Raw genomic sequence first — 26,439 nt, 5'->3', positions numbered from 1 at the left:
ATAGGGCAGAACCTATCATCTCTTAATGGCCCCACATTTCAACACTTCCACATGGAGTAATGTAAACCAAAAATAAAAATCTAAGCCTCCCAACCGTCTGAATGGACCTCTCCTCTCAGCAAAGGGCATTCCAAACGACTAGTTCAGACCTTGATGGGAAGTGACAGTCAGATATGCCTCATTATTCCCTTCTCCCTTTTGGAATTCAGGCAAAACTCACCAGTAAAAACAGATCTTAAGACTGATAAAGCAGACTCTTTGTAGAAACAGGATACCAAATTCCAGCCTGACTCTAGTATAGCATCACACGACAGATAGCAGGCCCTGAAAGAAATCAAAGTATTTTGCTCCAAATTATGTTTCTTTGCCATATATTGAAATAGTCCTGTCATGAGGGAAATCTACATTCTAAAGAGAATCCCCTTCCTTTTCCAGGTCTTTTTCCTGATCCAGGAGAAAAACAGTCTGACAGGCAAAATTTACAATCTATGTTCTCTGAAGAATGCTACCTGGAGACTTCATCTGCATAATAAAAACTTTGGTCTCCACCAGGCGCGGTGGCTCACGCCTGTAATCCCAGCACTGGGGGAAGCCAAGACGGGTGGATTACAAGGTCAGGAGATCGAGACCATCCTGGCTAACATGGAGAAACTCCATCTTTACTGAAAATATAAAATTAGCTGGGTGTGGTGGTAGGCATCTGTAATCCCGGCTACTTGGGAGGCTGAGGCAGAAGAACTGCCTGAACCTGGGAGGCAGAGGTTGCGGGGAGCTGAGATCATGCCATTGAACTCCAGCCAGGGCAACAAGAGCAAAACTCCATCAAAAATAAATAAATAAATAAATAAATAAATAAATAAATAAATAAGGAAGGAAGGAAGGAGGGAGGGAGGGAAAGAAAGAGAGAGAGAGAGAGAAAGAAAAGAAAGAAAGAAAGAAAGAAAGAAAGAAAGAAAGAAAGAAAGAAAGAAAGAAAGAAAGAGAAAGAAAGAAAGAAAGAGAGAAGGAAAGCATGAAAGCATGGCAGTACCTGCTCAGCTTCTTGGGAGGCCTCAGGAAACTTACAATCATGGTGAAAGGGTGAAGGGGAAGCTGGCATATCTTATACAACCAGAGCAGGAGAAAGAAAAATGAGGTAGATGCTACACACTTTCAAACAACCAGATCTCGTGAGAACTCTATCATGAGAACAGCACCAAAGGGACGGTGGTAAACCATTCAGGAGGATCCACCCCCATGATCCAATCACTTCCCACCAGGCCCCATCCCCAACACTAGGGATTACAACTGAACATGAGATTTGGGTGGTGACACAGAGCCAAACCATATCAACAAGTGTCTTCTATGTTATGAAATATCCCTCCTAAATAGAATTTTACTGACTAGAACAGTTTGGGATGGCCTCTTTGAGGAAGTGACAGTAGACTTGAGAGAAGGAAGACAAGGGGCTTGTTTGGGGGAAGGGCCTTCCAAGCAGAAGTAAGTGTGTGTGGACCCCTGAGGCAGGCATGGGCTGGTTGGCTCTGGAGACCACCAAGGAGGTCAGTGCAGCTGGATGGAATGAGGGAGGGGGCAGGGGAAGGAGAGGAAGTTGGAGAGGATGGGGAAAGCAGATCACAGCAGGCATCAGAGGGCAGGTAAAGACTTAGGACTTTACTTGGGCTCCAATAGGAAGTCACTGGAATAGGTAAGTGATGAGATGCAACTTACACTGTAGAAGATGACTCTTGCCTGCTGAAGGAAGGCTACAGAGAGGCCAAGATGGAAGCAGGGACCTGTTAGGAGGCTGTTGTCATCCAGGTGAGAGATTTTGGTGCTGCAACCAGGGTCATGAAGGGGGAAGTAGAGAAGATCATATAGGCAAGGGTCATTGCATTGGTTCCACAAATATTCCCCAAAGACCTACTGCATGCCAGGTCCTAGGTCAGCCACTGGACATACAGAAATGAGGTGTGACATCACCTTTGAGGGTTACATGGGTTATGCACTGGCTTTCTATCTTTCTTGGCCATGAGTATTAGTAAAAAAAAAAAAAATGCATTTTACATTGTGGCCCAATGCACATATGTGACATATACACAGGGAAATACCAGTTTCATGAGACAGTTCGTATCTTTATGTGACTCTATTTTCTATTCTATTCTATTCTATTCTATTCTATTCTATTCTATTCTATGATTTCATTAAAAACGCTGGTTGAACCTCTGAAGTCAATTTCATAACTTGCTGGTAACTCACAACCCTACCTTGCAAAAAGCCTTGACCTAACAGGAGAGGTAAATACATGAGTAGAGCACTAGGTGCAGAACCACATGGTGAGTTCTCTATAAGGGGCAGGCACAGCTGCTGCCCTGCAGGGAGGTGCTCTCTGTGCATCAGCTCAGCTAGTTGCTGTAACAAAACACCACGGCCTGGGCACGGAAACAACAGAAGTTTATTTTCTCACAGTTGTGGGGGCTGAAAGTCCAAAAGCAAGATGTTGGTAGAGTTGATTTCTTCAGGGGCCTCTTACCTTAACTCGAAGATGGCCACATTCTCCCTGTGTCTTCACAAGGTCTTCCTTCTGCTCTGGTGTCTCTGTGTGTCCAAATTTCCTCTTCTGATAAGAACATTAATCAGATTGGATCAGAACCCACCCTAATTGGCCTCATGTTAAGTTAAATCACCTCTCTAAAGGCGCTCTCTCCAAATACAATCACATTCTGAGGTACTGAGGAGCCAGGGCTTCAACATATGAATTTGCAGGGGTTGGGGAGATACAATTTGGCCCCAATAGGCATGTTCCCCAGTCTGGGGACAGGGAAGCAGAGGGAATAGCAGAGGTACAGGATAGTGTGGGGCAGGAAGGAGGTGCATGTACTGTGGCGTCAGTGGAGGGTATGGTGTGAGGTAGGGAGTATCAGGCTGGAAAGGTTGGCAGGGGCTGGATCTGAAGGGCCTTGAATCCTGCACCAATGAATGTAGACTAGCTTGCAGAGGGGTGAATCTCAAGTGTCACTGCACTGCAAGATTGCCTGGGACATTTTGACAAATGCAGGGATCCTTGGAGGGGACATCCCAGAAAGCTGCACTTTAATCAGTATCTCAGATGGACCAAGACCCACCCTCAGCAAAGAAGATGCAGGTGCCATTGACAAGATGTAAACAGGGGCTTGACACTGGCTCAGTTGGAGAGGACAGATTGGAGGGGCAAGAATGGAGACAGAGAGGCCATCGAGGGGGCTGTCCTGAGTGCCCAGCCAAGAAATGATGAAGTTTGAACGGATGCTAACAGTGGTTGACTTTTAGAGAGTGTTTAACATATGCCATGTGGCCGGGCGCGGTGGCTCACGCCTGTAATCCCAGCACTTTGGGAGGCTGAGGCGGGTGGATCACAAGGTCAGGAAATTGAGACCATCCTGGCTAACATGGTGAAACCCCGTCTCTACCAAAAATACAAAAAAAATTGGCTGGGCTTGGTGGCAGGCACCTGTAGTACCAGCTACTCCAGAGGCTGAGGCAAGAGAATGGTGTGAACCTGAGAGGTGGAGCTTGCAGTGAGCCAAGATCGCATCACTGCACTTCAGCCTGGGCGACAGAGCGAGACTCCGTCTCAAAAAAAAAAAAAAAAAAAATGCCATGAGCCAGGCCTGAGCTAAGCACCCTTCCTGGGTAATCTTACTGATTTCTCACAACAGCCTTGTATGGTAGGTATCTTTATTATTATTACTATTATTATTTTGAGACAGGGTCTTGCTCTGTCACCCAGGCTGGAGTGCTGCGGCACAAACATGGTTCATGCAGCCTCGATCTCCCAGGCTTAAGCAATCCTCCCCTCTCAGTCCCCCAAGTAGCTGGGACTATAGGCACATGCCACCACACCGGCCTAAATGTTGTGTTTTTCTGTGGAGACAGTTTGCCATGTTGCTCAGGCTGGTCTCAAACTCCTGGGCTCAAGTGATCCTCCTGCCTCAGCCTCCCAAAATACTGGGATTACAGGCATGAGCCACCACACCAAACCAGTGTCTTTATTTATTTATTTATTTATTTATTTATTTATTTATGTATTTATTTATTTATTTATTATTTTTTAAGACGAGTCTTGTTCTGTCACCAGGCTGGCGTTCAGTGGCGTGATCTCAGCTCACTGCAACCTCTGCCTCCCAGTTCAAGCGATTCTCCTGCCTTAGCCTCCCGAGTATAGGCACGCACCAGCACGCCCAACTGATCTTTGTATTTTTAGTAGAGACAGGGTTTCACCATGATGGTCTCGATCTCTTGACCTTCTGATCTGCCTGCCTCAGCCTCCCACAGTGTTGCGATTACAGGCATGAGCCACCGTGACTGGCCTATTTATTTATTTATTGTTTGTTTGAGATGGAGTCTCACTCTGTCATCCAGGCTGGAGTGCAATGGTGTGATCTCAGCTCACTGCAACCTCTGCTTCCCAGGTTCAAGCAATTCTCCTGCCTCAGCTTCCCAAGTAGCTGGGATTACAGGTTTTCGCCACCATGCCCAGCTAATTTTTTGTATTTTTAGTAGAGATGGGGTTTCACCATATTGGCCAGGCTGATCTCGAACTCCTGACCTCGTGATCCACCCGCATCAGCCTCCCAAAGTGCTGAGATTACAGGCGTGAGCCACCACGCCACGCCCGGGCTATCTTTATTTTTATTTCATAGTTGAGAAAACCAAGGCTTAGAGAGGTGAAGAAACTTGCCCCAGGTCACAAGTAGGAAGAGCTGTCCGTGTGTGTGTCAGGACAGGCAGAACCTAGATCTCAGCCCTGCTTCTCTGGGCAGATGCAGAGGGGATGGCAAGGTTGGTGGGAGCTGTGGGGACATAGTAGGCAGGACTTGGTGACAGGCTGAATGTGGGCAATGGGAGGGGTGGGATATGAGCTACTTGCAGGCAGTTCTGGGTCCCTAACTTTCCATGTCGCCAATCAAACGTCAAAGGGAGCCCAGCCTGGGTGTGGGGCAGAAGCGGAGATGTTGGCGGCGTGAAGCTCAGGAGTATACATCAGAGGAAGCCAAAAGCCAGCTGGAATAGTTCATGAATACAGTTTTAATCTTGTTTGCAATCATTTCGAAGGGGAGAAATCATCTGGATCAGAATTAAGATGCTCTGGTTTCAAGGAAATAGCATGCAACTTGCCAGATCTTCCCTTGGAGTCTTCTTGGTAAACTGTTCTGCCTCTGAGACAACTCTGCCTGTGCTGACCTTATTCACAAAGGACCCACGCCCCCTTTGTGGTGAAGCCAAGGAAGTACTCAAGCCATATAAAAACAGGTTTATTTTACAGGAAGTGAATGTCACACTTCCAGAAAACTCTGCCTGGTATGAAAGATATAAATTTGACATTCCTGTCTTTCACTTGAATGGCCAGTTTCTGATGATGCATCGATAAAACACCTCAAAACTTGAAAAACAGCTCCTGAAACTTGAGCAGCAAAGTACCGGAGGCTGACTAATGCCCTCATGATTTCCCACCCTCTCTTCCTATACGGCATCTTGCTAAGGAAATGACCATGGCCTGATACTCCTTTTGTCACCTATACAGAGCCCTAAGGATATTCTGAACACAGTGGTGCCAAACAAATGTTGACATTCCTTTTTTGGTTGATGGGAAAAAGAAAAAAAAAAGGGAGCCCAGACTCCTCACTCTCCTCTCTGCCTTCCCCATCCTCTGTCTGCTCTTCCCCACTCCTCCTGGGGGCTCCCAAGGTACCAAGCAAGAGGCTGACGTTGCTTATGTATGATAGATACAAATCTCTTTGTATGTACTTGCTCGTTTAGTGACTGGAGGGATTATTTTAGTGAAGTCTGTCTCCTCCTTCTTGCTGCCAGAGTGTGAAGCCTCGGATGTCACTCCTCAGGGGGTACAGCCTTGGGTACCCACAGTCACCGTGGGTTAACAAGGGTTGTGGCAGGACTCTCTTTGACTGACTCATTCCCTGACACACTCAGCTGTTAGGCTCCAGTAATTGCCAGCTGAGTTGTCTATTACTGTATTTTCAACAAAGCTCTGGGGTGTAAACTGCTCCACAAATGGATCCAATCAAACCTGGTGACTCCTTTGAAGGAACAGTCCTGGAGGTCAGTGTCTGAGATTTGTTCTGACTCCGGCAGGATTCTCCAGTTTCCCTTTCCCCAGTTTCTCTCCAGCAGACTAGCCAGACTGCAATTTAACCTGTATCTCCAAAGTCCATCAATCTCCCCTGTATTGCTTTTCACCATCACCTCCAGTATTTTGAGAATGCTCTTGGGCCTGAACTTAAAACTTCTCTACAACCTGTTACAAATGTTCCTTTAGGGAAAGATCTGGAGCTCTCTCTCTTACTACCTACTTTTTTGTTGTTTTCAAGACAGGATCTCGCTCTGTCACCCAGGAGGCTGGAGTGCAGTGGCACAATCTTGGTCACTACAACCTCTGCTTCCCAGGTTCAAGTGATTCTCCTGCCTCAGTAGCTTGTATTATAGGCAAGGACTACCACACCCTGCTAATTTCTGTACTTTTAGTAGAGACGGGGTTTCACCATGTTGGCCAGGCTGGTCTCGAACTCCTGACCTCAAGTGATCTACCCACCTCAGCCTCCCAAAGTGCTGGGATTACGGGCATGAGCAACCATGCCTCGGCCTTACTACCCACTTCTGTTCCCAAGAGAAATCTCTGAGCCAGGGCTCTGGTGCTGGCAGGAACAATAGCATGCCACTCTCTGAGTGACATCCCCACTTTAGGAGCTGAGTGCTTAGAGGAGGACAAGTTCAGCAGCCCCAGGTCTCCTCAGCTCCCCTCCTCCACACTCTGAATGGAAGCCCCATTCCACAAGTGGGGTAAGAGTGAACTGTGCCCCAGTGTTCTCAGCAATGCCATGCTCAATGTTGGATATCCATCCTACCAATAGAGGCTGGGCGGAAGACGTGCACCTCCACATCTCAGATACACTCACCCAGAACTCAGCCTCAACAACAGGTAGCTGGGGCAGGATGAAAAATGCTGATGTCCAGTCCCTCCTGAAAAGGTAGCCCCCTGAACTGGAGCAGGGGAGGGAGGGAGCCCTGTGTTCTCTTTTTTTTTTTTTTTTTTGAGACGGAATCTCACTCTGTCACCCAGGCTGGAGTGCAATGGCACGATCTCAGCTCACTGCAAGCTCCACCTCCCAGGTTCACGCCATTCTCCTGCCTCAGCCTTCCGAGTAGCTGGGACTACAGGCGCCCACTACCGCGCCCAGCTAATTTTTGTATTTTTAGTACAGACGGGGTTTCACCGTGGTCTCGATCTTCTGACCTCGTGATCCACCCGCCTTGGCCTCCCAAAGTGCTGGGATTACAGGCTTGAGCCACCGCGCCCGGCTGTTTTTTTTGTTTTTTTTGAGACAGGCTGTTATTCTGTCACTCAGGCTGAAGTGGAGTGATACAATCATGGCTCACTGCAGCCTAGACCTCCCTGGCTCAAGTGATCCTCCTGCCTCAGCTTTGCAAGTAACTGGGACTATAGGCACGCACCACCATGCCCAGCTAACTTTTTGTATTTTTTGTAGACACGGGGTTTCGCCATGTTGCACTGGCTGGAATATTTTCTCATTCTGAGGCAGATTAGACAGGGTGGTAATAACCTCCCTTCAAGGACAATAAAACTTGCTAAATAGATGGAGAAAACAAACCACCCAGTAATGCACAAACTGCATCCTGGGCTTATGGTTAGAACATCCTGCAGCAATGAGGTAGAAAAGCAGAAGTAGAGCTGGACGTGGTGGCTCAAGCCTGTAATCTCAGCACTTTGGGAGGATGAGGTGGGCAGATCACGAGGTCAGGAGATCGAGACCATCCTGGCTAACACGGTGAAACCCCGTCTCTACTAAAAATACCAAAAAAGAAAAAAAAAAAAATTAGCCAGGTGTGGTGGTGGGCACCTGTAGCCCCAGCTACTTGGGAGGCTGAGGCAGGAGAATGGCATGAATCCGAGAGGTGGAGTTTGCAATGAGACAAGATTGTGCCATTGCGCTCCAGCCCAGGTGACAGAGCAAGACTCCGTCTCAAAAAGAAAAAAGAAAAGAAAAGAAAGAAAAGCAGAAGGGGGCCAGGCATGGTGGTTCATGCCTGTAATCCCAGCACTTTGGGAGGCTGAGGCAGGTGGATCACCTGAGATCAGAGCTTCGAGACCAGCCTGACCAATATGGTGAAACCCGTCTCTACTGAAAACACAAAAATTAGCCGGGCATGGAATCTGGAAGGTGGAGGTGAGCCAAGATCACACCACTGCACTCCAGCCTGGGTGACAGAGTGAGACTCCATCACCAAAAAAAAAAAAAGTAGAAGGGAAAATCCCCAAATTCATGTAAGCGCAGAAACCCATGTTTAGTGTCCTTGGGCTGACCTATGCTCATTATAATAGTAAGAAACACACTCCTGGGTGGAGATTTAAGATGCTAATGAGACATGCCATGTGTGTACTAGCATGCACAATAATAGCACATGTGCATGCAAGGGACAACCCAGAACATAAATAATCATGAATAATGACTCCCCCCTTTATGAATAATCATGTAAGACCCACATAAAGAAAGTCTCCTCAGTGTCGATCGGTGCTGTCTCACCTTTGAGCAGCCAGCTCTGATCAGCTATCAGAGTGTACTTTCTTTTTATTATTTGTTTAAGGCGTGAGCCACCACACCTGGCCACACCTGGCTAATACTTTAATTTTTCTTTTTTTTTTTTTTTTGAAACGGAGTCTCGCTCTGTCGCCCAGGCTGGAGTGCAGTGGCGAGATCTCGGTTCACTGCAAGCTCCGCCTCCCAGGTTCACGCCATTCTCCTGCCTCAGCCTCCTGAGTAGCTGGGACTAAATTAAAGCGCCCGGCCTTTAATTTTTCATAGAGATAAGGCACGGTAGGCCAATCTCAGATTGCTATAAAGAAATACCTGATGGCGGCCGGGCGCGGTGGCTCAAGCCTGTAATCCCAGCACTTTGGGAGGCCAAGACAGGTGGATCACGAGGTTAGGAGATCGAGACCATCCTGGCTAACACAGTGAAACCCTGTCTCTACTAAAAAATACAAAAAAACTAGCCAGGCGAGGTGGCAGGCACCTGTAGTCCCAGTTACTCAGGAGGCTGAGGCAGGAGAATGGCGTAAACCCGGGAGGCAGAGCTGGAGTGATCTGAGATCCGGCCACTGCACTCCAGCCTGGGCAACAGAGCGAGACTCCGTCTCAAAAAAAAAAAAAAACAAAAAAGAAAAGAAATACCTGATGGCCAGTCATGGTGGCTTATGCCTGTAATCCCAGCACTTTGGGAGGCTGAGATGGGCAGATCACATGAGGTCAGGAGTTCAAGACCAGAATGGCCAACATGGTGAAATTCCATCTCTACTAAAAATACAAAAATTAGCCGGGCGTGGTGGCAACACCTGTAATCCCAGCTACTTGGGAGACTGAGGCAGGAGAATCACTTGAACTGGGAGGTGGAGGCTGCAGTGAGCTGAGATCACACCATTGCACTTCAGCCTAAGCGACAGGAGACTCTGTCTCAAAAAAAAAAAAAAAGAAATACCTGAGACTAGGTAATTTATAAAGGAAAGAGGTTTAATTGGCTCACGGTTCTGCCAACTATACCGGAAGCATGATGCTGGTATCTGCTCAGCTTCTGGGGAGGCCTCAGGAAATTTACAATCATGGTGGAAGGTGAAGGGGGAACAGACATGTCACATGGCCAGCAGGAGCAAGAGAGAGTGAAGTGCCACACACTTAACCCCAGATCTCATGAGAATTCATTCACTATCACAAGCACAGCACCAAAGGGACGGTGCTAAACGATTCATGAGAAACTGCCCCATCAATCACCTCCCACCTGGCCCCATCTCCAACATTGGGGATTACATTTCAACATGTAATTTGAACAGGGACATATATCCAAACTATATCACAAGGTCTCACTATGTTGCTCAGGCTGGTCTTAAACTCCGGGACTCAAGCAATCCTCCCACCTCAACCTCCCAAAGCTGCTGGGATTACAGGCATGAGCCACTGCTCAGCCTCATTGTGGCTTTTGTCTTAGACTCTTGGGTCACTTGTTTGGGAGAATCCAGCTGCCGTGTTGTAAGAACATTCAAGCTGTCCTCCAGAGAGGTCTACATGGAGAAGAACCCAGGCTTCCTGCCAACATCCAGCACTCACTTTCCAGGCATATGAGTGAGCCTCTGGGAAATAGATCATCCGGCCCTCAAGCTTTCTTATGACTAAAGTCCCAACTGAAATCTTAACTGCAACCCCATGAGAAACTTGAGCCAGAACCCAGGTCCCAGCATAGGAAAACAGTGTATTTCATGGCAAATATGACACCATCTGGAAGTGAAACTCCTGTGGTGAGTGATGTTTGACCCCCACATACCAAGGTGTTCTGCAGTATGCTCTTTAAACAATGCCTTGTAGCATAGAAAGTCCCACATAAAGATGCTTATTTAAACCCCCACAGTGGTCATGGATCTTGGCAAAAAAAGTCTGAAGACATGACCAGCTGTACATGTTTTACCCTAAAAGAGAAAGGATACCTTCTGGAGTGTGGGTGCGGGGATCCATTATCTTGCAGCTGCCTAAGACATCCCTTCTGTTTCTAAGTCATTAAATGTTTCTTTCTGAGAAACTGGATTTGTCAGTCTCTTTCTTCAGCCTCTCAGCTTTCTTGGACTTTGGGGGTAGGTTTGCATAGAACTGCACGTAACACTCAGCTAAACTGCTTTCAAGTTCCTGATTCTTAGAAACTATGTGAGATTAAACATTTATTCTTTTAAGCTGCTTAGATTTGGATAATTTGCTACTCAGCAATGACTACGACAGATTTGGTGCCAGCTGAGCACAGTGGCTCACACCTGTAATCCTAGCCCTTTGGGAGGCCAAGGCAGGAGAATTACTTGAGCCCAGGAGTTCAAGACCAGCCTAGCAACATAGAGAAACTGCCTCTACAAAAAATAAAAATGAGCCAGGCACAGTGGCATGCACCTGTGGTCCCAGTTACTCAGGATGCTGAGGTAGGAGCATTGCTTGAGCCCAAGAGTTTGAGGCTGCAGTGAGCCATGACCATGCCATTGCACTCCAGCCTGGGTGACAGAGCGAGACCCTGGCTCAAAAAAACATGGTGAAACCCCATCTCTACTAAAAACACAAAATTAGCCAGGTGTGGTGATGCATGCCTGTAATCCCAGCTACTTGGGAGGCTGAGGCAGGAGAATCACTTGAACCCAGGATGTGGTGGTTACAGTGAGCCGACATCACACCATTATACTCTAGCCTGGGCAACAAGAGCGAAACCTCGTCTAAAAAAAAAAAAAAAAAAAAAAAAAAACAAGAAGAAGAAAATCCCCAGCCTCTCCAGTCAAAAACAATGCTAAAATTAACAAATGGCTTCTAGAAAAAGATCACATCAGAAAAACATGATATAAAGTTGAAGCCAAGAGGCCAAGAGTATGCCTGTAAATTCCCTAAGACTTCAGGTCCAAGGCAATAGAACCATTCAAACAATAAGGGCTTCTAGAAACATTAAAGGATTTGTCTATCAGCATGAGCCCAAGGTAGAGGGGCTTATCTCATAGAGATTTGTGGGCATAGTCAAATGAAGTGAATAAGGTCCATAGAAATCTACACAGTTTTTAAGAGAATTGTATTGGCAGAAACACTGCCAACTTGGACTGTAAAGGACAGAGACAACAGAAATGGAAAAGCAGCATTTGAACCCCCAAACTTCTATAGACAGGGTGCAGGCCAAGAAAAATTACTCAACTGCAAACACAGCCTACCTTTTATGGAACAGGAAAGATGACTCTGGAAGTATAATTAAGAGCCCAGAAGGTGGAGCCAAGAGTCACGGATTATTATCCTCAGGCCTTGAAGTCTTAATCAAAGAACTGCCAACTTGTGTCTTGCCAGAGTTGACAATTTCTAGGCACCTTGTGTTTTGCTAGAGTTGACAATTTCTAGGCACCAGTGACTCTTGCATGCCTCCTATATTCCCACTTCTTTGTTTTGTTTTGTTTTGGGTTTTTCTGAGACAGGGTCTTGCTCTGTCGCCCGGGCTGGAGTGCAGTGGCACCATCTCAGCTCACTGCAACCTCCACCTCCCAAGTTCAAGCAATTCTCATGCCTCAGTCTCCCAAGTAGCTGGGATTACAGGCATGTGCCACCATGCCCAGCTAATTTTGTACTTTTTTTTGAGACAGAGTTTCACTCTGTCGCCAGGCTGGAGTGCAGTGGAGCCATCCAGTGGGATTACAGGCGTGAGCCACCGCACCCAGCCCAGAAATAATTTTTAAGACAGACATTGTAGGCTGGGCGCGGTGGCTCACACCTGTAATCCTAGCACTTTGGGAGGCCAAGGCTGGCGGATCACAAGGTCAGGAGATCCAGACCATCCTGGCTAACATGGTGAAACCCCGTCTCTACTAAAAATACAAAAAATTAGCCGGGTGTGGTGGTGGGCGCCTGCAGTGCCAGCCACTCAGGAGGCTGAGGCAGGAGAATGGCATGAACCCAGGAGGCGGAGCTTGCAGTGAGCGGAGATCGCGCCACTGCACTCCAGCCTGGGTGACAGAGTGAGACTCTGTCTCAAAAAAAAAAAAAAAAAAAAAAAAGACATTGTATCTTCGGTCTTGCTCTCTTGTATCACTCACTCTGAAGGACCCAGCTATCATGACATGAATACATTCAAGCATCCCACAGGGAAGTCTCTACATAAAGAAATGTTAGCCTTTCACCAAAGCAGCACTCACCTGCTGGGTACATGTGCATACCTCCTCCTGCGGGGATTCTCCAGCTTATTAAGCTAACTTTTTTTGGTAAGGAGCCAGACGGTAAATATTTTAGGCTTTGAGAGCTATATAGTCACTCTCACCGCAACTCAACTCTGCCATTGTAGCATGAAAACAGCCACACACAGTACATAATCTAGTGGGTGTGGCTATGCTCCATACAAGGTTATTACAAAACAGGCAGCAGGCTAGTGGGCTGTAGTTTGCTCACCCATTCTAAGCTAAACATCATCTCTCTTTCCAGTTCCCATTGCACCTGTTGGGAGACAGTGTCGTCAAAGTAAGTTTCAGCTTTTCTCAGTCATTTCAGATATAAATGCAGTCCTTTTGACTCTTCCACCTCCTCCTCCTCTACTTGAAATGGCTTCTCAGATCCAGGAGGATCTCCCCAGTGTCATGGCACTGGGAAGAGCCAGGGGCCTATGGACCAGTGCCGCTGGAGCTTGGCTATCTTCCTTGCTAGCTTCTACTGAGATACCTGTAACTTACTGGCCTCCAGTTGTCAATCTAGGTACCCTGATCCACCAACCCACGGGACACTCCAGCCTCTCTCAGCTTTGCAATTTTGGGGCACAGAAATCTCAAGTCTTTCCCATGCCACTTACGCATCTAAGACTCCGCAGACCAGCCCTCCTAGACATAGCACAAACCCCACACTGCTGTAGTCAACCCTGCTTCAAGGGCTTTCCTCTAAAGCTAGAGCCTGAGAACTGAAGCCCAGGTTGCCTCTGCTCTGGATCCCCAAATCTATGTGAAGGATCTGTCTTTTCCCAACCCTACCCTCCCACTTTGGCATGGCCTCAAGGGCAGAACCCAGCATCTTCCAGCTCTTCCTTCTCCTCTCCAAATCTCCCAGCCCAGAAAGAATTTGCCACTGTTGTTTTTTGTTTGTTTTCTTTTCTTCTTAATTTTTTTTAGAGACAGGATTTCATTCTGTTGCCCAGGCTGCAGTGCAGTGGTGGGATCATATCTCACTGCAGTCTCGATGTCCTGGGCTCAAGCGATTCTTCTGCCTCAACCTCTTGAGCAGCTGGGACTACAGGCAGGCACCACCATGCCCAGCTAATTTTTTAATTTTGTAGAGACAAGGTCTCACTATTTTGCCCAGGCTGGTCTCAAACTCCTAGCCTCAAGCGATCCTCCTGCCTTGGCCTCCCAAAGCATTGGGGTGAGCCACTGCGCCCAGCCTGTTTTGCTTTTTCTGCATGTTTTCTCAACTAGATATATAACTACTTTTCCAAACTATTCCAAGCCTCTCACCTTCAGGCATTTGAACCCAAGAATTAAAGAAATAAAGTTTCTATTTTATTCCTTTCTTTGTCCCTTTCTTTGAAGCAACAGGGACAAGATCTAGATTGAAGAGAGAAAAGGGAGGGCTGACAAAGGAATTTCAAAACAATACTGCAAAATCCTATTTCACCACAAGCAGGTATAATTATCATTCCCATTTTACACATAAGGAAACTGAAGCTTAGAGAGATTAAGAAGCTGGAGTTCTTGGAGCAGAGCACTGGATTTAGAGCCAAAAGCCAAGGTTGGAACTTAGACATCTGCTGTTGGTGTCCTAACTCTCCCTTACTCTCCCTTACTTGAGCAATCCTGGAATCAGGCCCGCCCCAGGATCCCTGAGGCCCAGTGGTCTGGCTGTGCTGCCATGCAGCTCTAATCCCAGTACTGCCCCAGGAGAAATCCTTGCCTCCTCCTGTGAGTCTTGGTGATCCTTCTCCGACCTTCCTCCATGCAGTCCAGTGTCAGGTGGAAGCACTGGGGATCCTGTGAAGCATCAGCTCCGCATCAGCCTGGCTTGTGACCTGGGGCAAGTTTCTTCTCCTGCCTGAGCCTCGGCTTCCTGGTGCGTAAACTGGGGATTATAACAGGGATTCAGTATATGTTCACTGAGGACCTACTCTGGCAGGCAATGCATTAAAAGCTGGGGGTACACAAGGGAGTGAAGCTGTCCCAGGGTCCCCGGGCAAACCCAGCACAATGGAGGCCTCTGGAGGCATCAGTGAGGGCAGCTATCCTGTGTCACAGGGTTGTGTGACCTGCAGCCTGCTTGGTGGGAGTCTCGCAGGGAAATTCTCTGTGACTAACGAGTATCGTTTCCCCTAAAGGATGTGCCGTCGGCTGCATTCTTGTTTCATCTAGCCGCTGGGCCCCCGAACAGTTGGCAAAGCAGTTGGTATCTTTGGTTATTTTTAGGTGGGGGAGTTAGCAGGGTGGATGTGGTAGGGCCTCAGGGGACTCTGGTAGATTGGGAGCTTCAGGTGCAACAAGTTTGTGGGGGTGGGGGTGGCAGCGGCCCCCTCTCAGGAATGTTTAGGCAAACTCCCGGAATCCTTCATGATGGAAGTCAAAAGCCACCTCCTCTATGCAGTCTTCCTTGATTTTCTCATAAAACACCCCCACCGCCACCCACAAGACCAAAGACTTGGTCTGGAACTATAATCCAGCCTTTAGTTATAGTTCCAGACCAACAGTACTGAGCAATAGGGACCTTACCTGATGCAGATAAGGTTTCTTTTCTGCACCTCTGAGGCTCCATCCCTAGTCAGAAGGATAAGGTACGGAAGTTAGGAGTTGAGACTGAAGCCACTCATACAGCTGAGATTCTCTCTTGGCCCGTTTCTAGCAAACTACAAGTAAGTCACTTTTGTAAATCTATTTCCTCATCTGTAAAATGGGCAACTATCGTGCCTGCCTTCCAGGATTAAAGTAAAGGGTTTAATTTGCTCAAAGCACAGCGCACAGTGCCTAACGTAGACTGGTAGATCTGGGCCCCAGGCCCAGAAGGGGCTGTGCTCCCGCAAAGGTCTCTTTTCTTTGCAGCACATCGGGTGGTGTGTGCATCCTGGCGGGGCGGGGGGGGACTAAGGGGAGGGGGGGTGCCCGAGCTGGGCTGGAAGACAGGTCTGCGACTCTTCAACTGCAGCTGCTTTCCCCGGCCTCCACCGCTGCCGCACACCCCGTTTGCCTTTAGCATTTTCCTCCTCTCCTCTAATTGCGTGGCGTCCCCAGATGGAAGATGGGGTGTCGGAGCTGGGGGTGGGGAGTCCCCCAGAGGGTTCGCCAGCGCTCTGTGAGGGCCCTGACCTACGGTGGGGAGGGGGCGCCCGGGTCTCCGGGAGAACTCTGGAGTCCCCGGAAATGGAGGCGGAGTCTGGGGAGTCTGAAATGGGGGAGGGGTCACGTAGACTACGGGGGAGTCCTGAGCCGGCGAGGAGGGGCAAGGGAGTCCCTCAGACGGAGTGGAGGGCGGGGCTTCCCTGGTCAGAGGGCGGTGCCAGGGGAGGGGCGTGGTCTCATGCGAAGGGGAGGAGCTCCCCCGACGAGGGCTAAGCATCGCCGCAAGAGGCGGAGTCTGGAGTGAGGCGGGGCTCTCCTAGGGGCGGGGACAATGGGGCGGGGCCTCAGGACAGGGGGCGGAGCGTGGCTCTTCGCGCTCATCCCCCTCCTCCGGCCCCGGGTGTCCCCGTGACGAGGCAGCGCAGAGCCGCCGCGGGCCTGGCCCATCCCGCCGCAGCGGCCCGGGGCCGAGCAGGGGCTAGGCGGTGAGGGAGCGGCGCCCAGCGGGTCCCGGAGCGTGGCCAGGTGAGGCCGCCGGGGCAGAGGGGGCGGGGGCTGCGCCGGGCGGGTCCCGGCGGGCGCGGGGGGCGTGTTTGCGTGTCTGGGGGTGGCGGAGGGAGTGGGTCCGAGGGCGGGCGCCGGTGGCTACTGCGCGCCCGCGCTTCCCTGCGGTCGCGGGTGCGGGTGGTTTCTGCGCCGTCCGGGCCCGGGGAGTGCGGGGCCGTGCGCGCGCGCGTGTTGTGCGGAGGGGCCGCCGGGTGTGGACGGGCCGCCGGGTGTGGACCTGCGTAGGTGCTGGGCCGCGGTTCTCGTTCTGCCCAACCGGGGCGCGGGGCGCGGGGCGCGGGCCTGCCCCGGCGCGGTCCCTCCAGCGCGAGGATGTTTTCCAAACGGGCTGCCTGCGGGAGACGGCTGTGCTGCAGCCCGAGCTCGAGGGGGGAGCGCCGCCCCCACAAGCCTCCTGAGACCCGGGCGGCTGGGGACGCAGACACCTGAGGGAGGGAGGGAGGGAGGGAAGAGCGTGCACCCAGGAGTCCATTGGCCTGCCCGCAGGGGGAGGCCGAGATGGGGAGACTGAGGCAGATGGATGGTGAGGCGGAGGCGGGCAGACAGGCAGAGACGGGGAATAGGGGGAGAGAGACGGCGAAAAGGACAGCGGCTAGGAGGACGGAGAGTCATTGAGAAAGCAGATGGACAGACAGAGGCCTAGACCTCAAAGGGGCAGAAAGATTCAGATGGACAGGTAGATTCAAAGAACCTGTCAGAGGGGCTAAATCAGAGGTCCAGAGGCTAAGAGTCATAGCCAGGAACTGAGTCTGAGATGAGGGGTAAGGGCCCCCAACTCATGGGGTGCCCCTCTTTGAAGCACATCCCAAACTGGGATCTTGGCCAAAAAGCAGCCTCTGGCCACCCCAAGTTGGTCCATTCCTCTGGCACCACTGAATATCCTGACCCTCTTGACTGTGCCACCCCTCCCTGGTATCCCAGCAACCTTGGGCAGTTTAGAGGAGGCAGAGGGGAAGTGGTTGCCATAGCAGTAGAGGCGGTGAAAGGTCACCCTTGCCTTAGCCTAGGCGGTCCTGCAGCAGGCTGGAGCTGGGATTGAGTGGGGCTGGGGTGGGAACCTGCAAAGCTCTTTTCTCTCCCACTCTGCCCAGAATGGTGCTGGAAGGAAACCCTGAAGTGGGGTCCCCCCGAACCTCAGACCTTCAGCACCGGGGGAACAAGGGCTCTTGCGTTCTCTCCTCTCCCGGTGAAGATGCGCAGCCAGGCGAGGATCCCATCAAGTATGGTGAACTCATCGTCCTGGGGTGAGCATCTCTGGCCTAGAAGGGGTGAAGCACCAGACACCCACCCAATGCAGCCAGAGCAAGGGCCCCGACCCCTCCTTCCCCCACAAAGTGCCTTCTGCTGTTCATCCCTCCTCACCTTCCTAGCTGAAAGACAAAATTGACCAAACCCACCTCAATTCATAATTATTGTTTTATCTTCCTATTTTTCACAAATTACTGTGACAACTCTAACCACCCAACTTCCTGATCAGATGAGAAAAACGTTAACACCAGCTGCCTTTCCTAAAGCACCTAGTGTGTGTGGTATGGGTTGAAGAACTCTGGTTCTCCAGCAAAACTGCTAGGTTCAAATCCTGCCTCTGCAAGTTGCTGAACTTCCCTATGCCTCCGTTTCCCGTTTTGCAAATGGAGATGTTAATAATCCCTTCCTCAGAGAGTTGTCAGAAGGAATGAGTGAGGTGATTTCTGTAAAGTACATAGAACAGCGCCCAGCACATATCAAGTGTTCTGGGAGGCAGGCCTGTGCCAAGCCCTTTCATGGACATTATTTCATTTCAATCTTCACAAAGATGCTGTGAGGAAGGAGGTGAGGAAACCGAGGCTCAGAGAGGGGAAGTGACTGGCCCAAGGGCACACAGCTGGTAAGTGGCAGGGCTGGGATTTGGACCCAGGTCTTTCTTACTCTAGGTCTAGTGCACTTTTACTAAGCCACAGCTGACCTGCACACTGCAGATGAGAAAGCCAAGGCCAGAAGAGAGGAAGCAACATGAACTGGCGGCCGGGCCAACCTCATCCCTTCCTGGTCTTCTCCTGACCAGGATCCCTGCACCATCCACTCAGATCTTTCTCCAGGGACAGACCCTCTTCCTCCTCCCCCATCTAGGTCTCCCTTTGGCCTCTCTCTGCCATCGGTCCTAAAGAAACTATTTGATAAGTTATATTATCATTAAGATTATTTTTTTATTTTTTATTTTTTTTTTGAGACGGAGTCTTGCTCTGTTGCCCAGGCTGGAGTGCAGTGGCCGGATCTCAGCTCACTGCAAGCTCCGCCTCCTGGGTTTACGCCATTCTCCTGCCTCAGCCTCCCGAGTAGCTGGGACTACAGGCACCCGCCACCTCGCCTGGCTAGTTTTTTGTATTTTTTAGTAGAGACGGGGTTTCACCGTTTTAGCTAGGATGTTCTCCATCTCCTGACCTCGTGATCCGCCCGTCTCGGCCTCCCAAAGTGCTGGGATTACAGGCTTGAGCCACCGCGCCCGGCCAAAATTATTTTTTAAAAATGGCTGTTTGTTGACACGTGCTTTTTTTACCAAAAAAAAAAAAAAAAAAAAAAAGCAGTAATAGCGAACACTTATCAAGGGCTTCCTATAAATATGCCAAACTCTGTGCTAAGCACTTTTAAATGCTTTGTCTCATTTAGTTCTCAAAATGAACCTGCGGGGTAGGTCCTAAAAAATTAGCTCCATTTTACAGAGGTCATGTGATAAGTGGAAGAGCCAGATTTAAGCCAGGCCCATCTGTGTCCCAAGTCTGTGTCCTGAACTGCCCCACCTCGGGGCCTGCCCACCCCCGCCCCCGATGTGTGGGAAGAGCTCACAAGGGCAAAAGTGATGTCTCCCTTGGGAGAGCTTGCCTTGAAAAAGCAGCTGCTTTGTATCCCAAAGGCAGGACTGGCTTTCCAGCCCAAGGCAAGGCCACTAATGTGGGAGGCTGCAGACCCACGGGTATGGGCCCTCCTGGCAGCCCCTTTGCACAGCAGAGTCCACATTGGCTGCACATCAGAGCTGGCTGGAGGGCACTGAAAATACACATTGACAGGCCCTCTCCAAGCCTATGGAATCATAGTCACAATGGGTGGGACCAGGGAATCTGGATTTTTTTTTTTCTTTTTGCGGCAGGGGAGACAGAGTCTTGCTCTGTCACCCAGGCTGGAGTTCAGTGTCACGATCTTAGCTCGCTGCAACCTCCACCTCCTGGGTTCAAGTGATTTTCCTGCCTCAGCTTCCTGAGTAGCTGGGATTACAGGCACCCACCACCATGCCTGGCTAGTTTTTGTATTTTTGGTAGAGACGGGGTTTCGCTATGTTGGCCAGGCTGGTCTTGAACTCCTGACCTCAAGTGATCTGCCCACCTTGGTCTCCCAAAGTGCTGGGATTACAGTTGTGAGCCACTGCGCCTGGCCTCATCTGGATTTTAACAAACTCACTAGAAGATTCTGATTCAAGTGGCCTTGTCTGTATTTGGCAGCTCTTTGTCCTGTCACTTCCTGTTCCCAAACCTTCCTGGCACCCCACTGGTTACAAAATAATGTCCTCAGCCTGGAGTTCAGAGCCTTCCCACTAGCGTCATCTCCCCCACATACTTCACCACCAAAGTCACCATTCCCTGATCTCATCAGATCCTGCCAGCCTTGGGCCCTTTGGTTAGGGTGAGCCTCCATCTAGAGGGGCTTCTGGAGTCAGAGAGACTGGGCTCGAATCTGGACATTTTCACCTACTAGCCAGAGGCAAGTCACTTTACCTCCCTGAGCCTTGATTTCTCTCATTTGTAAGATGGGCAGAAAGCCACTTGCCTGGCAGGCCACTGCACAGATTCCATTAGGTGATTGATAACATGAAGGCCAGGAACACGGAGGCAGCAGCCCATGGCAGCGATGAGAGCTATGACTCACCTCCTCTGTGCCTCTCACAGCCATCCCTTCCGGACAAGAGATGGAAAGGCAGGTGGAAATTTGACATGTGTGGACATATAGAGGTAGTGGCATTGTGGGTCAGTTTTTCCTTTCGTTTTGGTTTTGAGTAGTGGTGTGATAAGTGACAATTTGCTACAGGTGAACCCTTTCTAGTTCTTCACAACCCAGTAGAGGTGTTCCCTCTCCCAGAAGCCTCATGCTAGGGCCAGAATTCCCTTTTCTTCCTCTAGGCTTATGGCATCTTTGACTTGTGCCTGGGTGTGGCAGGTGGCACCTAGGTTCCTGGAGAAGCTGAGGAACCCCTCCACTGAGGGCCCACAGCTGACCCGTGGTGCGTCACCTCTACTGCCCCAGTGCACAGCACCCATCCAGGCATGACTCAAGTGTCCAGGAAATACTTGGTTAACTGAATGAAAGTGCTTTTGAAACTGTTCTGACACCCCCTGCCCACTCCCCAAGGTACCGATTTGTTATTGTAGGGTCTTCTAGTTTCAGGTGCTTCTAGAGCTTGTTTATTAAGGTAGGATCTGCCCAGAAGTTGGCAGTTTCCTCTAAGTTTCATCAGGGGTTCACTTTCCCTCTTTCTCTCTCTCCTCTTGCAACCCTTTCTTCTTAACCTCCAACATCTACAGCTACAATGGGTGTCTGGCAAGTGGGGACAAAGGCCGCCGGCGAAGCCGCCTGGCACTGAGCCGCCGTCCGCATGCCAACGGAGTGAAGCCAGACGTCATGCACCACATCTCCACGCCACTCGTCTCCAAGGCAAGCAACTGACCTGTAGACCTGAGATCCTGCCCTCCCTGCCCAAGGCCCAGGTCTTTGGCCTTCCAGGTCCTACCTGCCCACAGCCCCCCACCCTAACAGGGGAGCCCACTTTGTGTCATCACTCACTGCATATTGGGCCACCCGAGAATGGTGATGAAAAATCCTTTGCAGTGTGCATAGTTCTTTACAGTTTGCAAAATGTTTCCTTAACTACCAGACCTTTCTGAACCTTGGCTGCCTGTAAGATGGTGCTGCTTATTTCCATCCAATGGAAATGGGTGGAAATGAGCTGCGCCATCTTAGAGGCAGCCAAGGTTCAGAGAGTGGGAGGTGACAGTCATACTGCAATGGTAAAGGAAAAAACCTTTGGCTTTAGAGGATTTGGGTTAGAATTCAGCCTCTGATATTTCCAGCTGTGTGCCTTTAGGGCAGTTTCTCTGTGACCTGCAGTTCCTTCAAATCTAAAATGGAACGATAACCCCATTCTTTTTTTTTTTTTGAGACGGAATCTCGTTCTGTCACCCAGGCTGGAGTGCAGTGGTACAATCTCGGCTCACTGCAATCTCCACCTCCTGGGTTCACACCATTCTCCTGCCTCAGCCTCCCGAGTAGCTGGGACTACAGGTGCGCACCACCATGCCCAGCTAATTTTTTTTTGTTGTATTTTTAGTAGAGACGGGGTTTTGCTATGTTGGCCAGGCTTGTCTTGAACTCCTGACCTCAAGTGATCTGCCCACCTCGGCCTCCCAAAGTGCTGGGATTACAGGCGTGAGCCACTGTGCCCAGCCTGATAACCCCATTCTTAAGGTGACTGTACGGCTTAAATCATGTGACACACTCGCTGCACTGTCCACCCTCTGCGAAGGATGGAGCTGCCTCCTTTCTGGAGAGTGGCTGCTGGGCCTTGAGCTCCAGCTGCTGGCTCTAGGCTTACACTTATCATAGCTGCACACCCTGGCAAGTGACTTTTTTCTCCCCCCAGGCACTGAGTAACCGTGGTCAGCACAGCATCTCGTACACGCTGTCCCGGAGCCACTCGGTCATAGTGGAGTATACACATGATAGCGACACAGACATGTTCCAGGTATGCTCAGGCCTCTCCACACACCTCCTGGCCACCAGGCCTCTAGGCTCTGCAAGCATTTCAGGTGAGGCTACAGGATGGGAGGCCATGGGAAAGTTGCTTCCCTCCAGACGAGGAAGCAGGATGTCCCAGTGTGGGCTCTTGACTGCAGAGTCACACAGCAAGTCAGTGGCTGTATCAAGGATCAAACTCAAGACTCCTAGACTGTGGGAGTTCACACAGCTCAGCTCAGGTGTGAGAGGCCTAATGCCTGTGTTCAGATTTTGGCTCCATCACTTACCACTGGGTGACTTTGGGGAAGTATCACTTAAGTTCTGTGGGCCTTGGTTTACTCATCTGTAAAATGAGGCCCATAATAGTACCCACCCCACAGGAAGATTAACTTAGGCATTGCATATAAAATGTTTAGCATGGTGGCTGGCATATGGCAAATAGTTACTCAGAAGTCGCTATCTGCTGCTAACATTTGACCACCCTCTTATAATTCTATCAGCAAATCAACTTGTATTTATTGAATGGGGTGATCCCTAGTGCTGTGGGGGCAACAGAGAAGGAGAAGCTGCTCCAGGCAATGGCTTCTTGGACTTGGAGACCTCACCTGGGAGCCTAGAAGGTCTAAGGAGTTGGTGCTGCCCCCTTCTCAGGACCTGGCAGCCTCCTTTTTTGGTGACCTTGCATACAGAGCAGCTGCCGGAACTGTGGGTGGGGAGGCCTATGAGAGTCCCCTATGTACATGCATTCGCTGCTTGCTTTCCCTGTCCTCACAGATCGGCCGCTCCACAGAGAACATGATTGACTTCGTGGTAACAGACACGTCACCTGGAGGAGGGGCTGCCGAGGGCCCTTCCGCCCAGAGCACCATCTCCCGCTACGCCTGCCGCATCCTCTGTGACCGCCGGCCACCCTATACTGCCCGCATCTATGCAGCTGGCTTCGACGCCTCTAGCAACATCTTCCTTGGAGTGAGTGAGCCCCAGGAAGGGACCAACTCTTCATCTGTGAGGCAAGGGGTAGGCTTGGGAAGTGCAGCATCTTGATGTGATGAACCAGCCCACAGTAATCCAAATGATGGTCCTGGCAGGGCTTAGCAACCCCAGCTAACTGATGAGCAAAGTGAGGCCCAGAGAGACACTTAAGTCATGCAGCTTCAATGCCAGTCCTCTCTGAGCCACCCCTGAACTTGAGGGTAGGGGGGCAGTGCCTCTGGCACATAGCCTGCTGGGGGGCCCCTAGTGGATGTGATCTGATTCCTCATGTGGTCCCAGGAGCGGGCGGCCAAATGGCGGACCCCAGATGGCCTGATGGATGGACTGACCACCAATGGAGTTCTGGTGATGCACCCGGCGGGCGGCTTCTCCGAGGACTCAGCCCCAGGTGTCTGGCGGGAGATCTCAGTCTGTGGGAATGTGTACACATTGCGGGACAGCCGCTCAGCCCAGCAGCGGGGCAAGCTGGTAGGTGGCCTGCTCTATTCCCCACCCTCATCCTTGCCAGGCCCTCACAAGCTGCCCATCCCCCTGCCCAAGCCAGGAGATGATCTCTAGTCCTTCTGCCCCAGGGAGCCCCAACAGGCTCCATGTTGGGGAATCCCAGGCCCAGGGAGTTCTTAGCATGTGCCACAGACAGGCAGACAGACCAGGGTCCCCAAGCATAGTGTGCATACCACTGGAGGTCCAGGGGGTGATGTGATCAAGGCACACACAGACATACTGTGCAGTCCCAGGTGGCTTCGAGGCTGCTGGCAGCTTAAAAAAAAAAAAATCACACCTTCTTATGAGAGTGACACTGGCCCATGTGTGAGCAGTTTATAGCCTAAAGTGTTGGCAGTTTGTAGCATGTCTGTCACATTCAGACAGGTTTAGCACTGTTCTCTCTCAGGAGGAAAGGGTCCTTACAGTAGTTCTGACACAGGTGTTAGTGGCAACTCCTTGTGGTGCAGATCAGAGAGCTGAGGTTAGGGAGCCCAGAGTGAGTCCTAGAGAGAGGCAGGGGCTGTCCAAGGTCACATGGCCATGCTCCTCAAACGGGCCATGCGTTGCTCTTCAGGCATGAGCACATTGTCCAAGGAGATGCAAAACCTCAGAGAAAAGCATGGCTTTTCTTTGCAGAGCATCAACTCTGTGGGGAGGTCTGGGGAAGCATTGTTTGGTAAAATGATGCATGTGAATGTTTCACAAGCCTACTCTTCTTAAGCACTATTTGCCACGCACTGTTCTAAGTTTTTACACTGAATGATTCATTTATTTATTTTTTTAAATTTTTTTTTTTGAGATGGAGTCTCACTCTGTCACCCAGGCTGGAGTGCAATGGCACGATCTCAGCTCACTGCAACCTCCACCTCCTGGGTTCAAGTGATCCTCCTGCCTCAGCCTTCCAAGTAGCTAGGACTACAGGCATGAGCCACCACACCCGGCTAACTTTTTGTATTTAGTAGACATGGGGTTTCACCATGTTGGCCAGGCTGGTCTGGAACTCCTGACCTCAGGTGATCCACCCGCCTCAACCTCCTAAAGTGCTGGGATTACAGGCGTGAGCTACCGTGCCCGGCCTGATCGATTCATTTAATCTTCACGAGAACCACTTGAGATGCCAGAAAGTGCAGTCCATCTTGAGGATGAGGAAACTGAGATGGAGAGAGGTTAAGTTACTTGACCAGGGACAAAGTTAGTCAATGGTAAGGCCAGAATTCAGCCTGGGCAGCCTAGCTCCTGAGTTTTTGCTTTTAACTGTAACTACTGGGATAGTTGGTTTGGGCTAAGTACCCAGCATTCCCTGTTAGCTTTGAGCTAAGTACCCAGCATTCCTTGTTAGAGGCCTTTCCTGCCTCTGTCAGGAGGAGGGCACTTCAGAAAACATCTTATTTTAGAAAAACCCTGTCTGGGTTCAGACTTCCTGATTAGACAGATAGAGAAACCAAGGCCCATGCCCCGCTGGGAGGGGGCGTCAGCATGTGCCTGGGGTGCACCTGCCCGTTCGCTTGGCCTCCCAGCCTGCCTTGCCCCTCTGCCCTGCCTGCCCTGCCAGCCAGGGTGTCCTCTCCAGGGAGGCTCCGTGGGATGGACCCGTGGCTCAGCGGGGGCCTCTTGGACAGTAAGGCCCTTCTACTGCCTCTGGCAGGTGGAAAACGAGTCCAACGTGCTGCAGGACGGCTCTCTCATCGACCTGTGTGGGGCCACACTGCTGTGGCGCACACCGGCGGGGCTGCTGCGGGCTCCCACACTGAAGCAACTGGAGGCCCAGCGGCAGGAGGCAAATGCAGCGCGGCCCCAGTGCCCCGTGGGCCTCAGCACTCTGGCCTTCCCCAGCCCAGCCCGTGGCCGCACAGCACCCGACAAACAGCAGCCATGGGTCTACGTCCGCTGCGGGCACGTCCACGGCTACCACGGCTGGGGCTGCCGGCGGGAGCGGGGCCCCCAGGAGCGCGAATGTCCTCTCTGCCGCCTCGTGGGGCCTTATGTGCCTCTATGGCTTGGCCAGGAGGCCGGCCTCTGCCTGGACCCTGGGCCGCCTAGCCATGCGTTTGCACCTTGTGGCCACGTCTGCTCTGAGAAGACTGCCCGCTACTGGGCCCAGACACCACTGCCCCACGGCACCCACGCTTTCCATGCCGCCTGCCCTTTTTGCGGGGCCTGGCTTACTGGCGAGCATGGCTGCGTCCGCCTCATTTTCCAGGGCCCGCTGGATTAGGCTCCCTGGGGCCCCTTGCTGCTGTGCCCACCTGCCCACCCAGGTCCCCACCTCCTGCAGCCCAGAGGGAGCTCTGCATGTGGGACACTCCCTGCTGGCACAGCCACACCAGATGGACATGTTGGACGGGCTGTGCCCTTCCCCCCAACTGTGGCCCCCCAAGGAGGTCCCCAAGATCTCCACCCCAGTCATGCTGATGGGGCCTTCAGAACCAGCTCTGTCCTGGGTTGATGGAGGAAAGCCCAGCCCCATGGCCTTGCCCTTCCCAGGGCATCCCACATCGTGCCGCTGACACTGTGTGCCCCTGGGGGAGTGAAGGGGCCAGGGGCCCCTGACCCCTAGCTTAGGCTGGCTATGCCCTGAGCCTGCCAACCCAGTTTCAGACACTCATCCTTCCTGCTGCCACCCCGGGTTCCTCTATAAACCTCGCTGCTCAGCTGCCCCCACGAGTCCCATGTGCCCCGCATGCGTGTAATGCCTCCAGCCCCCAAGTGAGTGGTGGGTGGGTGGCAGGCTGGGCCCAGCATTTGCTGACAGCCGCTATGGGCTGGACTCTGTGCTAAGTGGTCTCTGG

The 26,439-nt window shown here is 51.1% G+C and overlaps 1 protein-coding gene and 1 pseudogene across 2 annotated transcripts; both read left to right on the top strand.

Annotated features, from left to right (window-relative positions):
• The first annotated feature begins 3,986 nt into the window (after positions 1–3,986).
• Positions 3,987–7,053, top strand: LOC119624438 (glutaredoxin-like protein C5orf63 homolog pseudogene; annotated as a pseudogene).
• A 9,146-nt stretch (positions 7,054–16,199) lies between these two features.
• PELI3 (pellino E3 ubiquitin protein ligase family member 3) lies at positions 16,200–26,307 on the top strand. Of its 2 annotated transcripts, XM_007974492.3 has the most exons (8): positions 16,201–16,369; positions 17,503–17,655; positions 18,207–18,278; positions 20,962–21,091; positions 22,077–22,178; positions 22,946–23,140; positions 23,444–23,632; positions 25,296–26,307. In XM_007974492.3, exons 2-8 carry the CDS (start codon positions 17,504–17,506, stop codon positions 25,863–25,865), a joined length of 1,410 nt encoding a protein of 469 aa, XP_007972683.1. In that variant the 5' UTR covers positions 16,201–16,369; position 17,503; the 3' UTR covers positions 25,866–26,307. The 2 variants fall into 2 exon arrangements, with proteins under 2 accessions (XP_007972745.1, XP_007972683.1); XM_007974554.3 differs by lacking the exon at positions 18,207–18,278 and having other exon boundaries at positions 16,200–16,369.
• The last annotated feature ends 132 nt before the right edge of the window (positions 26,308–26,439 follow it).

This window comes from Chlorocebus sabaeus, chromosome 1 (genome assembly GCF_047675955.1).
Source record: "Chlorocebus sabaeus isolate Y175 chromosome 1, mChlSab1.0.hap1, whole genome shotgun sequence".
NCBI classification, from domain to species: domain Eukaryota; kingdom Metazoa; phylum Chordata; class Mammalia; order Primates; family Cercopithecidae; genus Chlorocebus; species Chlorocebus sabaeus.
The sequence above is the reverse complement of the archived record's forward strand: the minus strand, read 5'-3'. Positions and strand labels throughout refer to the sequence as shown.

Bases quoted from the DNA above. Each gene is read 5' to 3' on its own strand.
- PELI3 (XM_007974492.3), top strand. From the start codon at position 17,504: ATGGTGCTGGAAGGAAACCCTGAAGTGGGGTCCCCCCGAACCTCAGAC. The intron at 21,092-22,076 runs GCAAGCAACTGA...TTCTCCCCCCAG, and splicing joins CCACGCCACTCGTCTCCAAG to GCACTGAGTAACCGTGGTCA. The intron at 23,141-23,443 runs GTGAGTGAGCCC...ATGTGGTCCCAG, and splicing joins CTAGCAACATCTTCCTTGGA to GAGCGGGCGGCCAAATGGCG.